This window comes from Leuresthes tenuis, unplaced genomic scaffold (assembly GCF_036924035.1).
Source record: "Leuresthes tenuis unplaced genomic scaffold, fLeuTen1.0.hap1 SCAF_16, whole genome shotgun sequence".
Classification (NCBI taxonomy): domain Eukaryota; kingdom Metazoa; phylum Chordata; class Actinopteri; order Atheriniformes; family Atherinopsidae; genus Leuresthes; species Leuresthes tenuis.
The window spans coordinates 31,308,840-31,324,000 of NW_027325370.1; the positions used below are offsets into that span (position 1 = coordinate 31,308,840).

General features: G+C 38.6%; 1 protein-coding gene across 1 annotated transcript in view; it reads left to right on the forward strand.

Annotated features, from left to right (window-relative positions):
• The window catches only part of LOC140271704 (voltage-gated potassium channel subunit beta-2-like), a 35,351-nt gene extending 21,988 nt beyond the window's left edge, over nucleotides 1-13,363 (forward strand). Inside the window, exons 10-14 of the mRNA XM_072366991.1 lie at nucleotides 1,120-1,240; nucleotides 1,543-1,637; nucleotides 10,436-10,556; nucleotides 10,987-11,075; nucleotides 13,235-13,363. Of these exons, the coding sequence (XP_072223092.1) occupies nucleotides 1,120-1,240; nucleotides 1,543-1,637; nucleotides 10,436-10,556; nucleotides 10,987-11,075; nucleotides 13,235-13,324 (516 nt within the window). The 3' untranslated portion in view covers nucleotides 13,325-13,363. The remainder of the gene's footprint in view (nucleotides 1-1,119; nucleotides 1,241-1,542; nucleotides 1,638-10,435; nucleotides 10,557-10,986; nucleotides 11,076-13,234) is intronic.
• The last annotated feature ends 1,798 nt before the right edge of the window (nucleotides 13,364-15,161 follow it).

Genomic DNA, 15,161 nt, shown 5'->3' on the forward strand with positions numbered 1-15,161 from the left:
TGGCCATTGAACAGATGGCCCAGCTCTTTTGATTAGCTGCTAACAATGTGCACAAGGGTCCCTTTCTTCGGACAAAGGCAAGCTCCATCTTCCTCATGTAGAAACTGCTAGATAAGCTTGTTAGAAGATTAAATACAACTGTATGTATGTTCACCTGTTTTGCTTTTCCCCATGCCCTGTCATAGAAAGATGTATTGCTATCAAACCTACCCTTTCTGAAGACAGTGGCACCCACCAGTACCCTGTGCCTTGGCTGCCTGTACTTCCTCCAAGAAAGCCCCAACATTTTGTCAGGGCGCAAGGTGTTGAATGGAGGGAGGACCCAGATGCAGACTTAAGCTAAACTTGATTTATTACAAAAACAAAGAACAAAAGGCAAGAACCAAAAGCGCGGCTGAGCCGGATATCAATAATTCTTAACTGGGAAAAATTACAAGACAAAACTATGACTATGAAATAAGACGACACTATGAAAACTAAGAGGCAGAATCTGACCTGACCAAACGTGACTTGAAACATGGAAGATCAGGTGAGGATTCCGCAATGGACAGAGGGGAAACCTAGAAACTAAATACTGTGGGGAGGTTATCGGTGATGGGGTGCAGCTGTGAACAGAAACAGGTGACGTGAGTGAACCTAACGTGGCAGGGGAAAAAACATGACAAGAACCTAAAACCAGAAAACAAGACTAAACAAAACAGAACTCAAAACGTGACGTGACACATTTTTGGAGGAACCTGTTCATTCCCCTCTCAAGGCCCTTGATAGTGTAGATTATTTTGCAGGTTTGGTGCCCCAGGTAACTACTTGTGCATGGTGGTTACTGTGCACACTGATGAGGCAGCATGCTTTAGGGCTGCCAGGCCTGTTTTTGGTTTTGTCATTGATTCTGGGTTGTTGTGTGCCATTGAGAAGGTAAATGTTTTTGATGTGACATTTTTTAATCATGGGAATGTAGGGTCTCCACTGACACAATTGATCAGGCACCTGTGACTGAAGTAGTTATTTGTGAGGATTCTGTTTATTTACGGGATTTATGGCCCTGGTGCATTTATTTGGTTCAAATAGCAAGCTATTACAACTTAACTGGTAACAAAATTCCCATGGTGCTTTCTTTAGGAGGCATACTCTGTCGCTCGACAGTTCAACCAGATCCCACCTATCTGTGAACAGGCAGAGTACCATATGTTCCAAAGGGAGAAGGTTGAAGTGCAACTACCGGAACTCTTCCACAAAATAGGTAAGCATCTGTCATTGTAGATGAGGAAACCTAACCCAATCATTAAATCAATGAACAAGTAACTCTGTCATTAATTGAGTAACAAGTCACCGCCTTGTGTTTGTGAGAAAATACCAGTGGTGTATAGCTATATAATGTTAAGTTTGGTTAAATTATTCAGTATAGTTCCAGTTATGTTTATACTGGCCCTGTCCATTCCCATATTAACAGCTTCCTGGTTTCCTATATTATAAAACTGTCACTAAATATTAATAATTATATGTGTAGGATGGACCATTACAAAGTTTGTTTTGAAAATCCAGGCATTGGGGCTATGACATGGTCTCCACTGGCATCTGGCATCATCTCAGGGAAATATGACAATGGGATCCCCCCTTATACACGTGCTTCACTAAAGGTAACACTTTGGTTTCTCCCACTTCAGTTTTGCGGTTGTATTGTGTTATGTCCATGTACTTTGTTTATTCTACAGCCTTTGAATCCAAACAAGCTGATGATATGTCTAAAGCAACCAGAAAAGGCAGGGAAACATTTGAAAGAGAACCAGCAAACATATTTAGGCACACAATTGTTTTTCTGTGCTAAAATGAAATTACAAATACTCAAATAGGTACTTACTATTCATATAGCTTTGTTTCAGATGTTACAGTTTTCTCTCTCAGATGCTTCCTCAGTCACAACTATTGTGCAGCATTGAAACCTCGACATCGTTTCTTTTTTCTAAAATGTGTTTTTTTTTTTATTTGACGTAAACATCTGTAATGTTAAAACATCATTCATGACTTATAAAAATGTTTATGGTTATAGAAGACTTGAAACTTTCCTGTGGTTTAGCTCCAAATTCTTCTCAGAAACCGTGTAGTCAGTGAGAATGCTGTCTCTGCTGATTCAGCATTCTCACGATTGTTTTCCTGTTTCTCTTTATTATTCCATCATCTTAGTTCTTCCATACATTTTTTGTTGCTAACTACTCCTGCATGCTTTCACCAATTTCTACAATTTTGGTATCAAAACGTTCAGATTATTCAGGAGATGTCTTTTATGACTTTTGGTGTTTCTAACCTTTATACTTTTTAAAATATTTAACTTTTATTCAAATTTTCCCGTCATTCAAATGAATGGTAAATGCTTTCAACTCTTCCTCCTCTTTCCTGCCAAAATACTTTGCATACTTTGCAGAGACACCATTCAAACTTTAAACGGGTCACAAGACATTCAGCTATTACCAAATGATTCAGCGTTTTCAAATATTTGAAATATGACAGTTTCAAAAACATGAACATTTTTCTTCCTTCTTGATTTTTATGAATGAGCAGCCAGCAGAGGGGCACACTGATCATTTTCAGCTTTTTCTGATATTCAAACAAATTCCTCTAACTTTCCTACAGTTTAACTCAGAGAAACAAATTATACCTTAAAATGTAGGTACACTTGTCCTCTTTCAGCCGATGTAACTACTAAATAGCTCACATTTACAGAATTTCAGCTATGAGCCTTGAAGCGAGAGAAACCTTTAAAATCTCACTAACTCCAATGGAAATTTGGTCTGACACCAGAGACAGGTTCAACTGTGTTCAACTCGCTGCCGTTTAAATGTTTTTCACTCCATTGAAATAAAAACTACATTGCCGCATTCCTCCAAGCCTTCTGGTTCTTATGGTCTTCAAATTATTTTCCTCGCTCTTCCAGTCTTCTCACAGGAGGTCATAGTATCCAAAAAAAGCAATTTCTGCAGGTTATACAGGGAGAGAGCTCGTTAAGCTGCAGTTGATTACAAACATTCCTATCACTGATGACATCACTCTTCCACTCCCTGCTGTATATTACACTGAAGCCATTTTAACTATTACTCACTTGATTTCTGCTAAAATTTCACTAGATTCAGCATTTTGAGCATGGTCAACTAATCACATTCAGCTCATGAGCATTCTCACTGCTGTTTCGCAGGAACAGCTTTTTCTAGTCTTTTTTTAGGTTTTCTGGATTTGCTCCTTTTTTGTTTATTGATTTATTTAATTTGGGTGGTGTGGGAGCAGACACAGTCATTATGGGGCTTTGGGGGGTAGCAGCAGGTGGGAAGCAGATAAGTGTGTAAGACTAGAACTTTGCATCCTTTTCTCAACTCTGGGTTGTCATGTCTTTGGATGATGGATGGATGGCATCTCTCCTCATCAGACCAGGTTTTCTTCAGAAAGATTGCCAATTATCTCTGTAGCCCAAGTTGTTTGCTGGACACCGGGGTCCCGACTGCTCTGGTTCTGCTAGGGGGCGGCTAACGGGGTTTGGTAGGTACACTCGATGGCGCCGCACTGACTAAAGGGGCCTGGCTCGCTATTGGGTGGTTTTCAACGGTACAGAGCCGAGCTTCCAATTCAGATAACCTCTCCTCCAAAACTACAAAAAGGCTACATTTGTTACATGTACCATTACCACTAAAGGAGGAAGAGGAGTAACTAAACATCTGACACACAGAGCAGGTGAAAGCAGAAGATGGAGGAAGAGAACTGGTAGCCGTGCTAAGCTAGAGAACCCAACACCAGACTCTCTTTTAGAGAACATCATGTGTATTCTAATCATGTGCATGTGTGTGTATGTCTATGTGGGACTTGTGGTTTGGGGAATTGGATGTAAAATGGTATTTTTCAAATCTAAATTTTATTAGCTCTGTCAAGACCTTTCTTTTGGATCTTTTTTTGTATGTAAAGTGCTTTAGAAATAAAGATGGATTGATTGATTGAGAAAAAGTAAAAATAAACACCAAATATCTGTAGGAGTAAGTGTTAGAATAGAACAAGTATGCAATAGTTAACTATGTAAAAATGTGTAACTTAAAAGAAGAAATTGAAATTGAGTGATTTTTAATAGTCCAAGAGGAACAAGAAGTTCCACAGAAAACAATCAAGGTAACAGGAAGTGATGCAATGCATCTTACCACAAAGCGTCAGAGCTTCCTTGTATGCTACCGTGAAATATGTTTCTATACTGGACCTGTTGATAAATTCCCCCAAGAGGCTGCCCAGACAAGTCCAACTACTCTGGACATTTCTCCACAACAACGTAAACTCACAACGAGCAATTCAAGGTCCTCTCCTTCACAGTGACATGTCCAAGATTCCAGCATCTGTTGTTAGCAAGCATTGCAGCTCTTCCACCTTTGCTTTTGCCACTTCTCCCAATTTCTCCATCGATTAGAGATATCTTCAAGCCAGGTAAAGAGGTGATGGTATAGGTTTCTGCAGCCATGTCTCAGTGAAATACATATAAGTGTATTCTCAATATTCTCTCTGTCCTCTTGAGAGCTTCAAGCTCGTCCAATTTATTTGCTAGCAATCTAACATTTGCCATCAGTATCAATGAAAGGAAATAAACACCTGGATGAGAGAGAATTTTCTACAATTAAATGAAGACAAAACTGAGATCATTCTGTTTGGTAGCAAAGAGAAGAGGGTCAGCATCGGTAAATATCTTGAGACTCAGGCCCTTAAAATCACTGACCAAGTTCGTAACCCTGGAGTGTTGATAGACTTAGATCTGACTTTCAGCAGCCACATCAAAGCTTTTTACCAACTTAAGGTTTTCTCTCTCAAAAAGACCTCTTGTACAAAGACTTGCGTGGATTTCCTACTGAAACATGCGTACGCTCAAACCAAAATACCCTCCAACGTACAAAAATATCCAATCAACGTGCAATTGAGCGCACATGTCGGAGTACCCGACTCCTCCCTGTCCACGCCCCTACTTGAATATGCAAATCATATTAAAATGAGCCCTGCACCTGCGATTCCTCTCTCTGCACGATCAGAAAATAAAGAAAAAAGAATGAGTAATATGGGAAAAGGAATAACATTACAGAAAGCAAGATGGAGGTGCTACTTTCTGAAGTGGAGTTCCGCAAAAATGTGCTGTTTAGCACGCTGTCCTACGATATAAGCAGCAAACGTAAGAGGAGTGGATGGAAGAGCGTGAGTGAAGCCTTTAATGCTGTTGGGTCTGAGAAGTGCACACGAGCAGAGGTGAAGAAGAAGTGGTCCGATATTAAGGTGGATGTGAAGCGGAGACTGGCTGCCCTCTGCCAAAGTGTGGCCAAAACAGGCGCGGGGGGGGGGGGGGGGGGGGGGGGGCTGTTTGAACAGAGAGTCAGCACAGCTATGGGTGACACTGCTCTCTCAGGGGTGGTGGGAGTGTGGGTGACTCTGATTACCCCCGAGGTAAATACCTATATTTGTGTAACTCACAACAAACGTGTTCATACAGTAATCAGTAAGTGCAGAAGTGCGCCAGGGAAAAGGTGAGACTGATTAAGACATTTCACACTTTACGCACAGTGTTATTAACATTTGCACACAGAGACGATCAGGGGCTTGTTAGAAAAATCTTAAGCTGTTGTTTAACCAGCAAAAAACAGCAAGTTACTAACTTTAACCACCAACTGTGATGCTGTGAAGATGGGATAGAAATTGGGGGCACACATGCTCAATGCACGTCACGGGGAATAATATTAGGACAATGCAGAAGGATTGCACTAAAAACGGCTGATGAGCCAGTTGTCGTCATGTGCCAGCAAATCCTCTCAGTCTCTGAACACACGCCCTCTTCCACTTGCTCCAATTACAATGTCTTCCAATACAGCTAAAGCAGTCATAGTTTTTAATTGTATGCATTGCAACACTTTGTGCATGCTTTTATATCCACTCATGTAATTGCAGACACATGGATGTGTTAATTGTTCATGTGTCTCAAATGTGCACATCACTCAGTCTGAGGACAAATTGTGTTCACATTTATTTATTATAACAGTTTCCCAACATCACCTCTAAGTGTCGCCAAAGAAATCAACAGCTGTAGAAAAGTGTGTGCACCAGCCCTGAAGTTGGCGTGAGGCACCACACATTTCCACGGTCATTTCGCTCTTGATACATCTGACGTTGACGTGAAAAGCTGTGTACGCCACTTTTTTGTACATGTACGCAGCCTTTGTACATGAGGCCCCTGCCCTGGCCTGTACTTTCTCCACCTATTACTCTGTCTTGCCTCTGCCAAACATCCACTGTGTTTTCTATTTAAATCATCAGGTACTTTTGAGCTGGTTTTAATTTACCTTTGGAAAACTTCATTATCTGCTATAGTCTGTCATCAAGTCGATCTGATCTACTGCAACTTCCTGCCAACTTTGATGCGACACATTGTAGAATTTCTAGAATGCACCATCCCCTATAATATTTTAATATTCAGTTGAAATAAATTAAAAAAGCATTAATTTGAGTGACGATTGTTCTACCTGAGTTTAGTATGAGATGTATGAATTATAGCGCTCACAGGGACAGCTCTCTGCATTGTCTGCCTGATAAAATGAGGTTTATTTGAGACTTTGTGTATCTCTCTGTCCAGGAGAAAAAAGAATTAGACAGGAAATAAGCCATGTGATCTTTTTTTTTATTTTTAGAAATTAATTAATTATTTTTGAGAACTCATCACTACTTTTATTTTCCTCTGCTTTAATAAACTACAATCTGTTTCTTAATCAGGTTACATGACCTCAAAGTTAAGTTCTGTGCGTACCATATTCATCCATTCACTTTTCTGTAAAGTTCATACAATTTGACATTCTGTTTGTCATATCACCCTTCTGAAACTGGTGCTTTACCTTAACATACACTGTCACAATTTGTCAAATGATTTGTTTTTAATGTTTTGTGCGTATTGAGAAATAAGTAAAAACATTGTCTGCATCTATCTAATTTGTCATTGGTTGTTTTCTGACGCAGTAACCAAGTCAAGGCAGACATTGAACAGACTTAATAGATAAAAATCTAATTAATGCAACACCAGACAGACACAATGTAGATCCAGAAAGCCTCTCCTGTGTGTTACAGGACATAAACAAGCTAATGAAGCAGTGTATAGATGAAGTGAGCCCCGGGAGATGATTAGTGCGTTGGCTGTGGGAGTAACAGTGCTGAAACTTACTCCATCACTTTGGGTAACTTTATATCACATAACCCAATAGACTTGTGTCTTTGTACATCAAAAGTAATATATATATATATATATTTTTTTTTTTTTTCAGTGTGGGTACACTTTATAAAACAAGCCATTTAAATCCTTCAGAACATTCTACGGGGTCAACAGTGTATTCAGAATGAGTCCATGGTGATAAGCCTGTACCTAAGACAACATAAAGGGATGGCATTACATTTTACTATAGAGACTGTGTTGGACCAAAATTTCTGAAAATCATGATTTCCTCAAATAATCAGATTAGTTTTTATATTTTTCAATGGTCCTCGGTCAACTAATCAATCTTTTCTTTCTTTGTCAGCGAGCTGCCATTGTCTGTCAGAGGCAGGCAGTATATGTGTGTTTCCATAAAGAAATAGTGTGCTCACACTTGTTACCACAGCCACAGTAACTTTATGTAAAATTAGCATGTGCTTCTGGTTGTTTTGATCAGAGCCGAATCCACCACTGCTGCAAATGATTTAATACAGGACTGAATGCAGTTGAAGCACTTTTGCGTTGGACTTTGTAATTAAGGTCTTCGTTATTATTTGACCATTATTTGACCATTATTCATTGACCAGAAGCACTTTACATTTATTAAAATGCTCTTTAATATCATAACACAAAGTATAAAAATTACTTCTCAAACAGAGATGAATGTATTTTTATTGATGTTTGGAAACTGATGTGCTTGGACAGCTGCCACTCAGCTGGCACTGGAGGCCTGTCCTGTGGAAGAAGTACATAGATCGTCTCACAAAATTATTAATTGAAAGATGAACGTGCAATGTGCAGGATTCTTACCCGTTCTGTTGTTTCTATTTCCAGGGTGTTCAGGTCCAGGTGCCTGAACCCCAGTTTGAAGGTTCTGGAATGGGCCTGGGGAGCAAGCATGTGTTTGAGTGCTGGATTAAGATACTAGATTTAGGTATGGTGTCTGAAATAGTTTTTAGTTATATCCTGTTTCTGTAAAAGTTTGTTAGTTAAGATATAAGTCTATAAAAGGCTGTCTGTCACTACCAGAGGCTGCTGCTATGTCCTTAGAGACAGAGGTCTGTCTATGTGTGTCATAATGTTATTTGTTGTGGGTGAATGAACTCCTGGTTGGTAGTTATGGCCAGATGAAGCTTTGTGAACCATTCAAGCTTTTAATTGAATTGGTTCACTCAAGGGCAAAGCTTGTTAAGGCTTCACTTTCTCCACTAAGTCATCTACTGGACACAAATAATTAAACAGGTCAACGTTTAGAGTGAGATTACATCTGTTAGGACTGGAGCGACTTGAAATTTAGTGCATATGAATCCTCCTAGTTCTCCCAATTATTTCTGCTCCTTAAAAACCATTTCCATTTTATCCTGTTCATAACTGACCCACATAAATAGAAATTAAGCTAATGGGTTAATCTAATAAAGACAAATTTAACTAACTCAAATAAACTTTACACATTTAAAAACAAAAAGACAAATGGATAAAAAAAAAACATTTGGCCCCAAATGGGCCCCTAAAACAGCAATCCTCATTTTCTGTATATGTGTGTGCATTTCAACTTATGAATGGTGTTATAAGTTCACTGTCATGGAGCAGAGCATTCAAGATGTTCATAGTTTTGGTTTTGTTTAATCCCACTATGGGGAAAACTCTCTGCATCTGCACTTGAGTATGGAAGAACTAACACCAGTTTGCCAATCTTAGGCTACATTCACATTGCCGTGGAAAGTAGCCCATTTGTGAGCCAAATCTGATTCTTTTAGGACAGTCTGAACAGCACAAATCCAATTTTAACAAATGATACCCATGCCGCTTTCATATGTGGTCCTAAATTGGATACATATCTGATGTTTTTCAAAGCGACCTCAGTCTGAACGGTCATGTCACATTTCATCTGACTTTTACGTCATTGAAGGGAGACAGACGTCACAATAATGTGCCGGGGGAGGCAGGACGCAACAAGCTCACATTTAAACAATGGATGAAACAAGCACGGCAGACACGCTTAATAGTCGGTGGAAAGAAAGGGAGGTTTTGGACTTAATTTAAATCCTCATAATGTTGTTGTCTCTGCGTGTACAACAAATTCAAAACTCATACACGCTGACATGTGTATCGTCCATATTTGCTTCCATAAACACGGCGTGCGGTGTGTGACGTCACTTCTTTTGCACATGCCAGTCACTTCAGGGCTGCAGTCACATGTAAATTATATTTTGAACAACCACACAAAAAGTCGGATCTCAGCAACAAATTAGAAATGATGGTTAAGAGCTACAGTTTGAACGTAGACAGTCTTCCAAATCTGCTCTCCTCCCCTGCCTCCTCCTCTTCAGTCTCAACTGTCTCTATCTATTCTTCTGTCTCCCTTGCTGTCTCCTCCACCTGTCTACACCTCTGCCACCAATTCTGGTAAATATATATGGTAAATATATGATGCACTTATATTAGTATAGTGTTTATTTTTCAGAGATTTAAACCTTAACCTTCCTTGGACGTCATCACATAAGTGATACACAAAATATTTCTCGGGTTACCCGACACGCACTCAGAAGCCTTTGCACGGCAAGTCACATCACTGCTGGTTGGTCTGCACTGAATCTCTGCCTCAAGCCTGTTTAATTCAGTTGCTACAGGCAATCCTAACAAACTTATACGCCAAGATGACAGCTGATGTTAATGGGACTTAAGATTAGCATGAAAAGGATTTTGGTGGATTTGAATGAATGGTCAACATTATATGGCCTATTAACTCCAGAGCAGATCAGGGAAAACCAAAACAGATACCCCCTCACTGGTGAAGTTATACACCCTCCCTCCAGACAGGACACTGAAACTGAACCCACTGATATAAGAGTACTCCTGAGGCAGTGAGAAAAACTGTATAATAATGATAAATAGAGCCTCTACAGGAAGCCAGAGGATACATGCCTGTTGGTCCAACTAAAAGAACAAACCCTTAAAAGGCATTTAAAAAGCTCCACAGAAAAGATGAAGCATCTGGGGTCTCAGAGGACTTTAGAGTCAGCAGGACACAGAACATTTTGTTACCCATGACTTTTAGAACCTAGAGTAATACATCTGACTGCACTTAACAACTAGAACTTCACTAATACATACTGTGACAAAAACTTGTGACTTTTTTTTGCTAATTTCTGTTGACTTTCTGCATTTAAAAGCCCATAACACTGTATGTGCTGTCTACAGGGTTATCACTGGATAAAAGACAAGATCCTGAGTGAGGAGGGGCACCGTCAGCAGGTGAAGCTGAAAGAGTTGCAGGCAGTTGCTGAGCGACTTGACTGCACTCTCCCCCAACTGGCTATTGGTAAAGTAAACACTGAATATGTTGCTTTGACTGTAAGAACATCAAAGTGTTCATGATGCTTTTCCACCGGGTACCAAATCTCAAAATACTGAGCTGTATATTTTTAGAAATGGTTAGTGTTACAGATTACAGCACATAAGATTGATCAGTAAATTTATGCTAACTGTTTAAAAATTGTCTTTATTTTCATGTGATAATATTTTAGATATAAAGAAATGTATTTCTAATATTAGTATTAGTATTTTTTCACAAAATAATATTTTTTTGTTGTTTTTGTTGAGAAGAAAAGCTATTCAAAGAAATTAATGCGAAACATATGCAACACACAGTCTTTTATTCCAAAACCAATGTTATGATCCAGATGAATTACTGACAATGACTGGTAAGGGACTGCATTTACATTTTAATCGTTCTCTGTAAATTCCCACAGCTTGGTGCCTGAGAAATGAAGGGGTGAACTCTGTACTGCTTGGAGCTTCAAGAACTGATCAGCTGATTGAGAATATCAGAGCAATCCAGGTCAGAAACCCTACAGATAACAAAAAAAAAAATCAGAATTATTCCATAACTGCAATCTAGTGCTAGTTGCAAATAATAATAAAAAATTGAAAATAGCAAGCTGTGGAAATCTGGTGCTTCAGTTTATCTTTTACCCTCATCTAAGCAAATTGCTGCATTTGGTTCTGTGAGCTGTGCCCATGGGTTTACAAAAGAATATAATTATTTTAGAGAGCAAGCAATGGAATCTTTCAGGTTAGATGTTCACAGATTTGCACTGTCGGGATCAATAGCTCAGAAACAAAGGGATGTTTAATCAAAACAGGTGGTCACAACAGTTCCACAAAAGATGATCAAATACCATTGTTGTATAGCTCGTTCCAGTAATGATATCATTATTGGTGCCAGGTCTCGTAAACACTCTTAGTTTTTTGGTAACTTGTCTTGTCACTTCCTGTTTTATTTTGAAGTATTAACCAGTCCTCTCGCTTCAGATAACCGTTAGTGGAGTGTTTCTTTATTTATACCGTTAAGGTTCATAGAAACTCCATTAGAAGGAGTCTCTTTCTGTTTTTGCTTTATTACATTTCGATAGTGCCTCCGACGGTTCGGAGAGGAGTAAGTTTAACTTGTAAAATTTATATAGCTTTTGTTTTTGTCCTCCTAGCGTGGAGAGAGCTTTCATTTGAAAAGTTTTATTGCCACATTCTCCTCTCCATAGATATTGAGGAGAGAGTGTTAGGAATTTATAGCCCATTGTTCTGCTCTGCAAAGAGATTATCAGTGATCATTGTTAAATAAAACCAGATTATTGATACGACCCTGCATTTGCCTCCTGTGCTTTCACGGATCGTGACAGTTGGCAAGTTCTGGACCAAAGGCCCATGTTTAAGATCTAAATATATGATTTTTAAGCAATGTCAATATGGAAGGGCCATACAAGCCAAAATCCCTTCTGACTTGACTTCCTGATCTCAGCGAGGAAGATAGAATAGTGTTTGTTCCCACGGACTGCAAAAGGAGGGGGAGTTTGGAGCATAGGTGTGAAGGTGTACCCATGCAGCTGGGAGTCGCATACATAACTCATCCAATGCAGCGGTTTCTGCAGTTATCGGTTGTCCAAAAGTTGCACCAGGTCACAATCGTTCAATGGTTCAATTGAGGGATTGTTTTTCAGATTCTACTCAGGATACACACTTGTCCAACTTGTCATAGAATGTTTCATTGATAAATAGAGGGATTAGATGGAGGATATAAAGAAATTTGTGAAGGGTAGCCACCTTAATTAAGCACATCAAATCTACAAGGGGTCGTGGTGAAAGAGATCAGTGGTTGAAATCCTTCTCATTCTTCTTGACCAGAGTAACATGAAGATTGCCACCTTTCATGTGGGAGATCTGGGTTCAAATCCCCTGCATGAAAGATACTATCTCCAGTAGGGGTCCTTGGGCAAGACCCACTTACACTATCTGTAAGTCGCTTTGGATAAAAGCGTCTGCCAAATGCATAAACATACTTGAATGGTTTTAGAGAACATAAGAAGTGTGAAACCCATGAGATTAATGGTAATAAGTTATTAGCATATTAGCAGATATTGATTTGAAATTTATGTTAGCAACAATTTTTTTATGAGATATCAGTGAAATCAAAATTAGTTTGTTGCTTACAAATGACCTGGTGTTATACTCGTAATAAATGTTTTGCTGTGTGTTGCTATGTAGCTTATTTTTTACACGTTTTACGAAAGAACTCTCATTCATTGTGCAACTGTTTTTTTTTCCGTTCATATCTATAAAATTTACCCACCCTACTTTTTATTGTCACTTTTAGAACTCACCGACTGTAACCTGTTTTATGTTACTTGCCTTTATTTTTAGATTTAGAAAACTGAATTGAAATATGCGAAATGAAGTGACTGTGAGGCTGTTAACAGGTATTAACATGCAGGCATTATCTAGGTCTAACAACAGATGTTAAAGCACTCTGAACACACTGATTTGAGCCACATTCTTGTAAAAGTGGAAATAAAGATGAAAAACCAGTTACCTGACAAACCTGTTGTTGTTTGGTTTGGAAAATAAGAATAACTAAAAAACAAAATCATTCTATGTAAAAGCCGAAATGTCTACAGTTCTCTGTAGCTGAGAATAACTGATGCTTCCTCTGTTCTCCTTCCACAGGTTCTTCCAAAGTTATCACTGCCCATTGTCACTGAGATGGATTGCATCTTGAGAAACAAGCCCTATAGTAAAAAGGACTTCAGATCTTAACCCCCCCCCCCCCCCCGTTATAAACTGCCATTGCCCATTTTAAAACCTGCCTTCAAATAAGAGGCACATTGTAACTAACTGTCAGTTTGGAAAGTTTATAAGATATAGAGATATAAAAGCAATCTAAACACTGAGTCTGCATTCTTGATAATGTTCACACCCACTGTCACTTGATATAATAACTTATTTTATTATGTAGGAGATAATCAGTATGTAAACCAGAGCAACACATGTGATACTAAAACCGTTATCCTACACACAAAAGGAACAGAGGACATAGGGTGCATTTTGGTAGATAGAAATTGTCTTCACTGTTGTTAGATTGTTGCCTCAGCATGTCAGAGGATGTTTCATTTACTAAACTGCTTTGTTGCTGTTGTCTGCAATGAAAGACATTCTGTCAAATATCTGAAAATCTATTGTGCGCCAAACATTATGTAATGCATTCATATATTCAATGTAATTACAATATGACTGTTTATTTTGGTATTTTGGTTTACTTTTAATCAGAATTCAGAACCGTTGTTAAAGCATTTTATTACTGTTAAATTAATCAATGCTTATTTCTTATTTTAGAGAGGTAAACTTATTTTTACTCAGACTGGATGTGGTTAAAAGACTCGGTGTAAGTGCAGACCATTTACCTTTGTAAATCAGGTTTGTCATTTTAATTTTGTGTTTCACAAACGTTCAGAGTAAAGGTTTAATTCAACACCCATACAGCTAAAATGATCATTTTAATAAAGATAATGAGGTGTGATGAGACAACATAAAGAGTTTTCTTTTTTCAAAGCTATGTTTCTTATATTTGTCAGGCTACTGCTGTTTTACTAAAATGGAAAAAAGATAAATGTATCTGGCTTTGTGCTACTAGCATCTGTTTATAGAAGTACAAATTAAGTACGCTTCGAGATCTGACCACACTCAGTGATCTAAGATGCATGTGCTCACATTCTTGTAAAAGTGTAAATACAGATGGGCCATACTGAAAAACCACCTGACAAGCCTTCACTAGAATCTTATTATTGCTTGGTTTGTAAAATAAAAGAATGAATGAATAAGTAAATAAATAAATACATAAATGAACAAATTGTCCCAGCCCCTCCTTTTTGGTTGCTGGGCTGGCTCTTTGTCTTTACGTTTTGTACTACAGGTGCCCAGAAGGCTGGTCGGGTCATATATCTAGAACACCTGGGCCCAGCGTTCCCAGTATAACAGGAGTATATCAGAGAATGCTGTAACCAGTTTTAAAGAGTTGATTTCATCATCCTTTTCTTCATTGACATGTGCAGATATGACAGAGGACGGCTACCTAAATTTTACTCCAGTAGAACTTGACTCTCTTGTTGACAGCACTATAGTTTCAATGCGTACAACACTGGATAATGAAAAGGAAGGTAATCAGTCAGAAGAGGTTGGCTCCTTGGTATAATTAACAGCTGCGTGCGTTAAAGCAGACTGCAAGAAAGCTGGAGAGACAGTGGCATTCCTCTAATTTAGAAGAGTCTCAATTAGTCTGGAAAGATAGTTTAATAACGTATAAGAAAGCACTTTGTAAAGCTAGAACTGCTTATTATTCATCATTGATAGAAGAGAATAAGAATAATCTCAGGTTTCTTTTCAGCACTGTTGCCAGGCTGACAAAGAGTCCGAGCTCTGTTGAGCCATGTATTCCTTTAACTCTCAGCAGTGATTTCATGAGATTCTTTATCAATAAAATTGTTTCTATCAGAGAGAAGATTAATGGAATCCTTCCCACTATTATCACTGATGTATCATCAAGTGCAGCAGCTTTAGAAGTATCTTTAGAACCTGATTTGTATTTAGACGGTTTTGC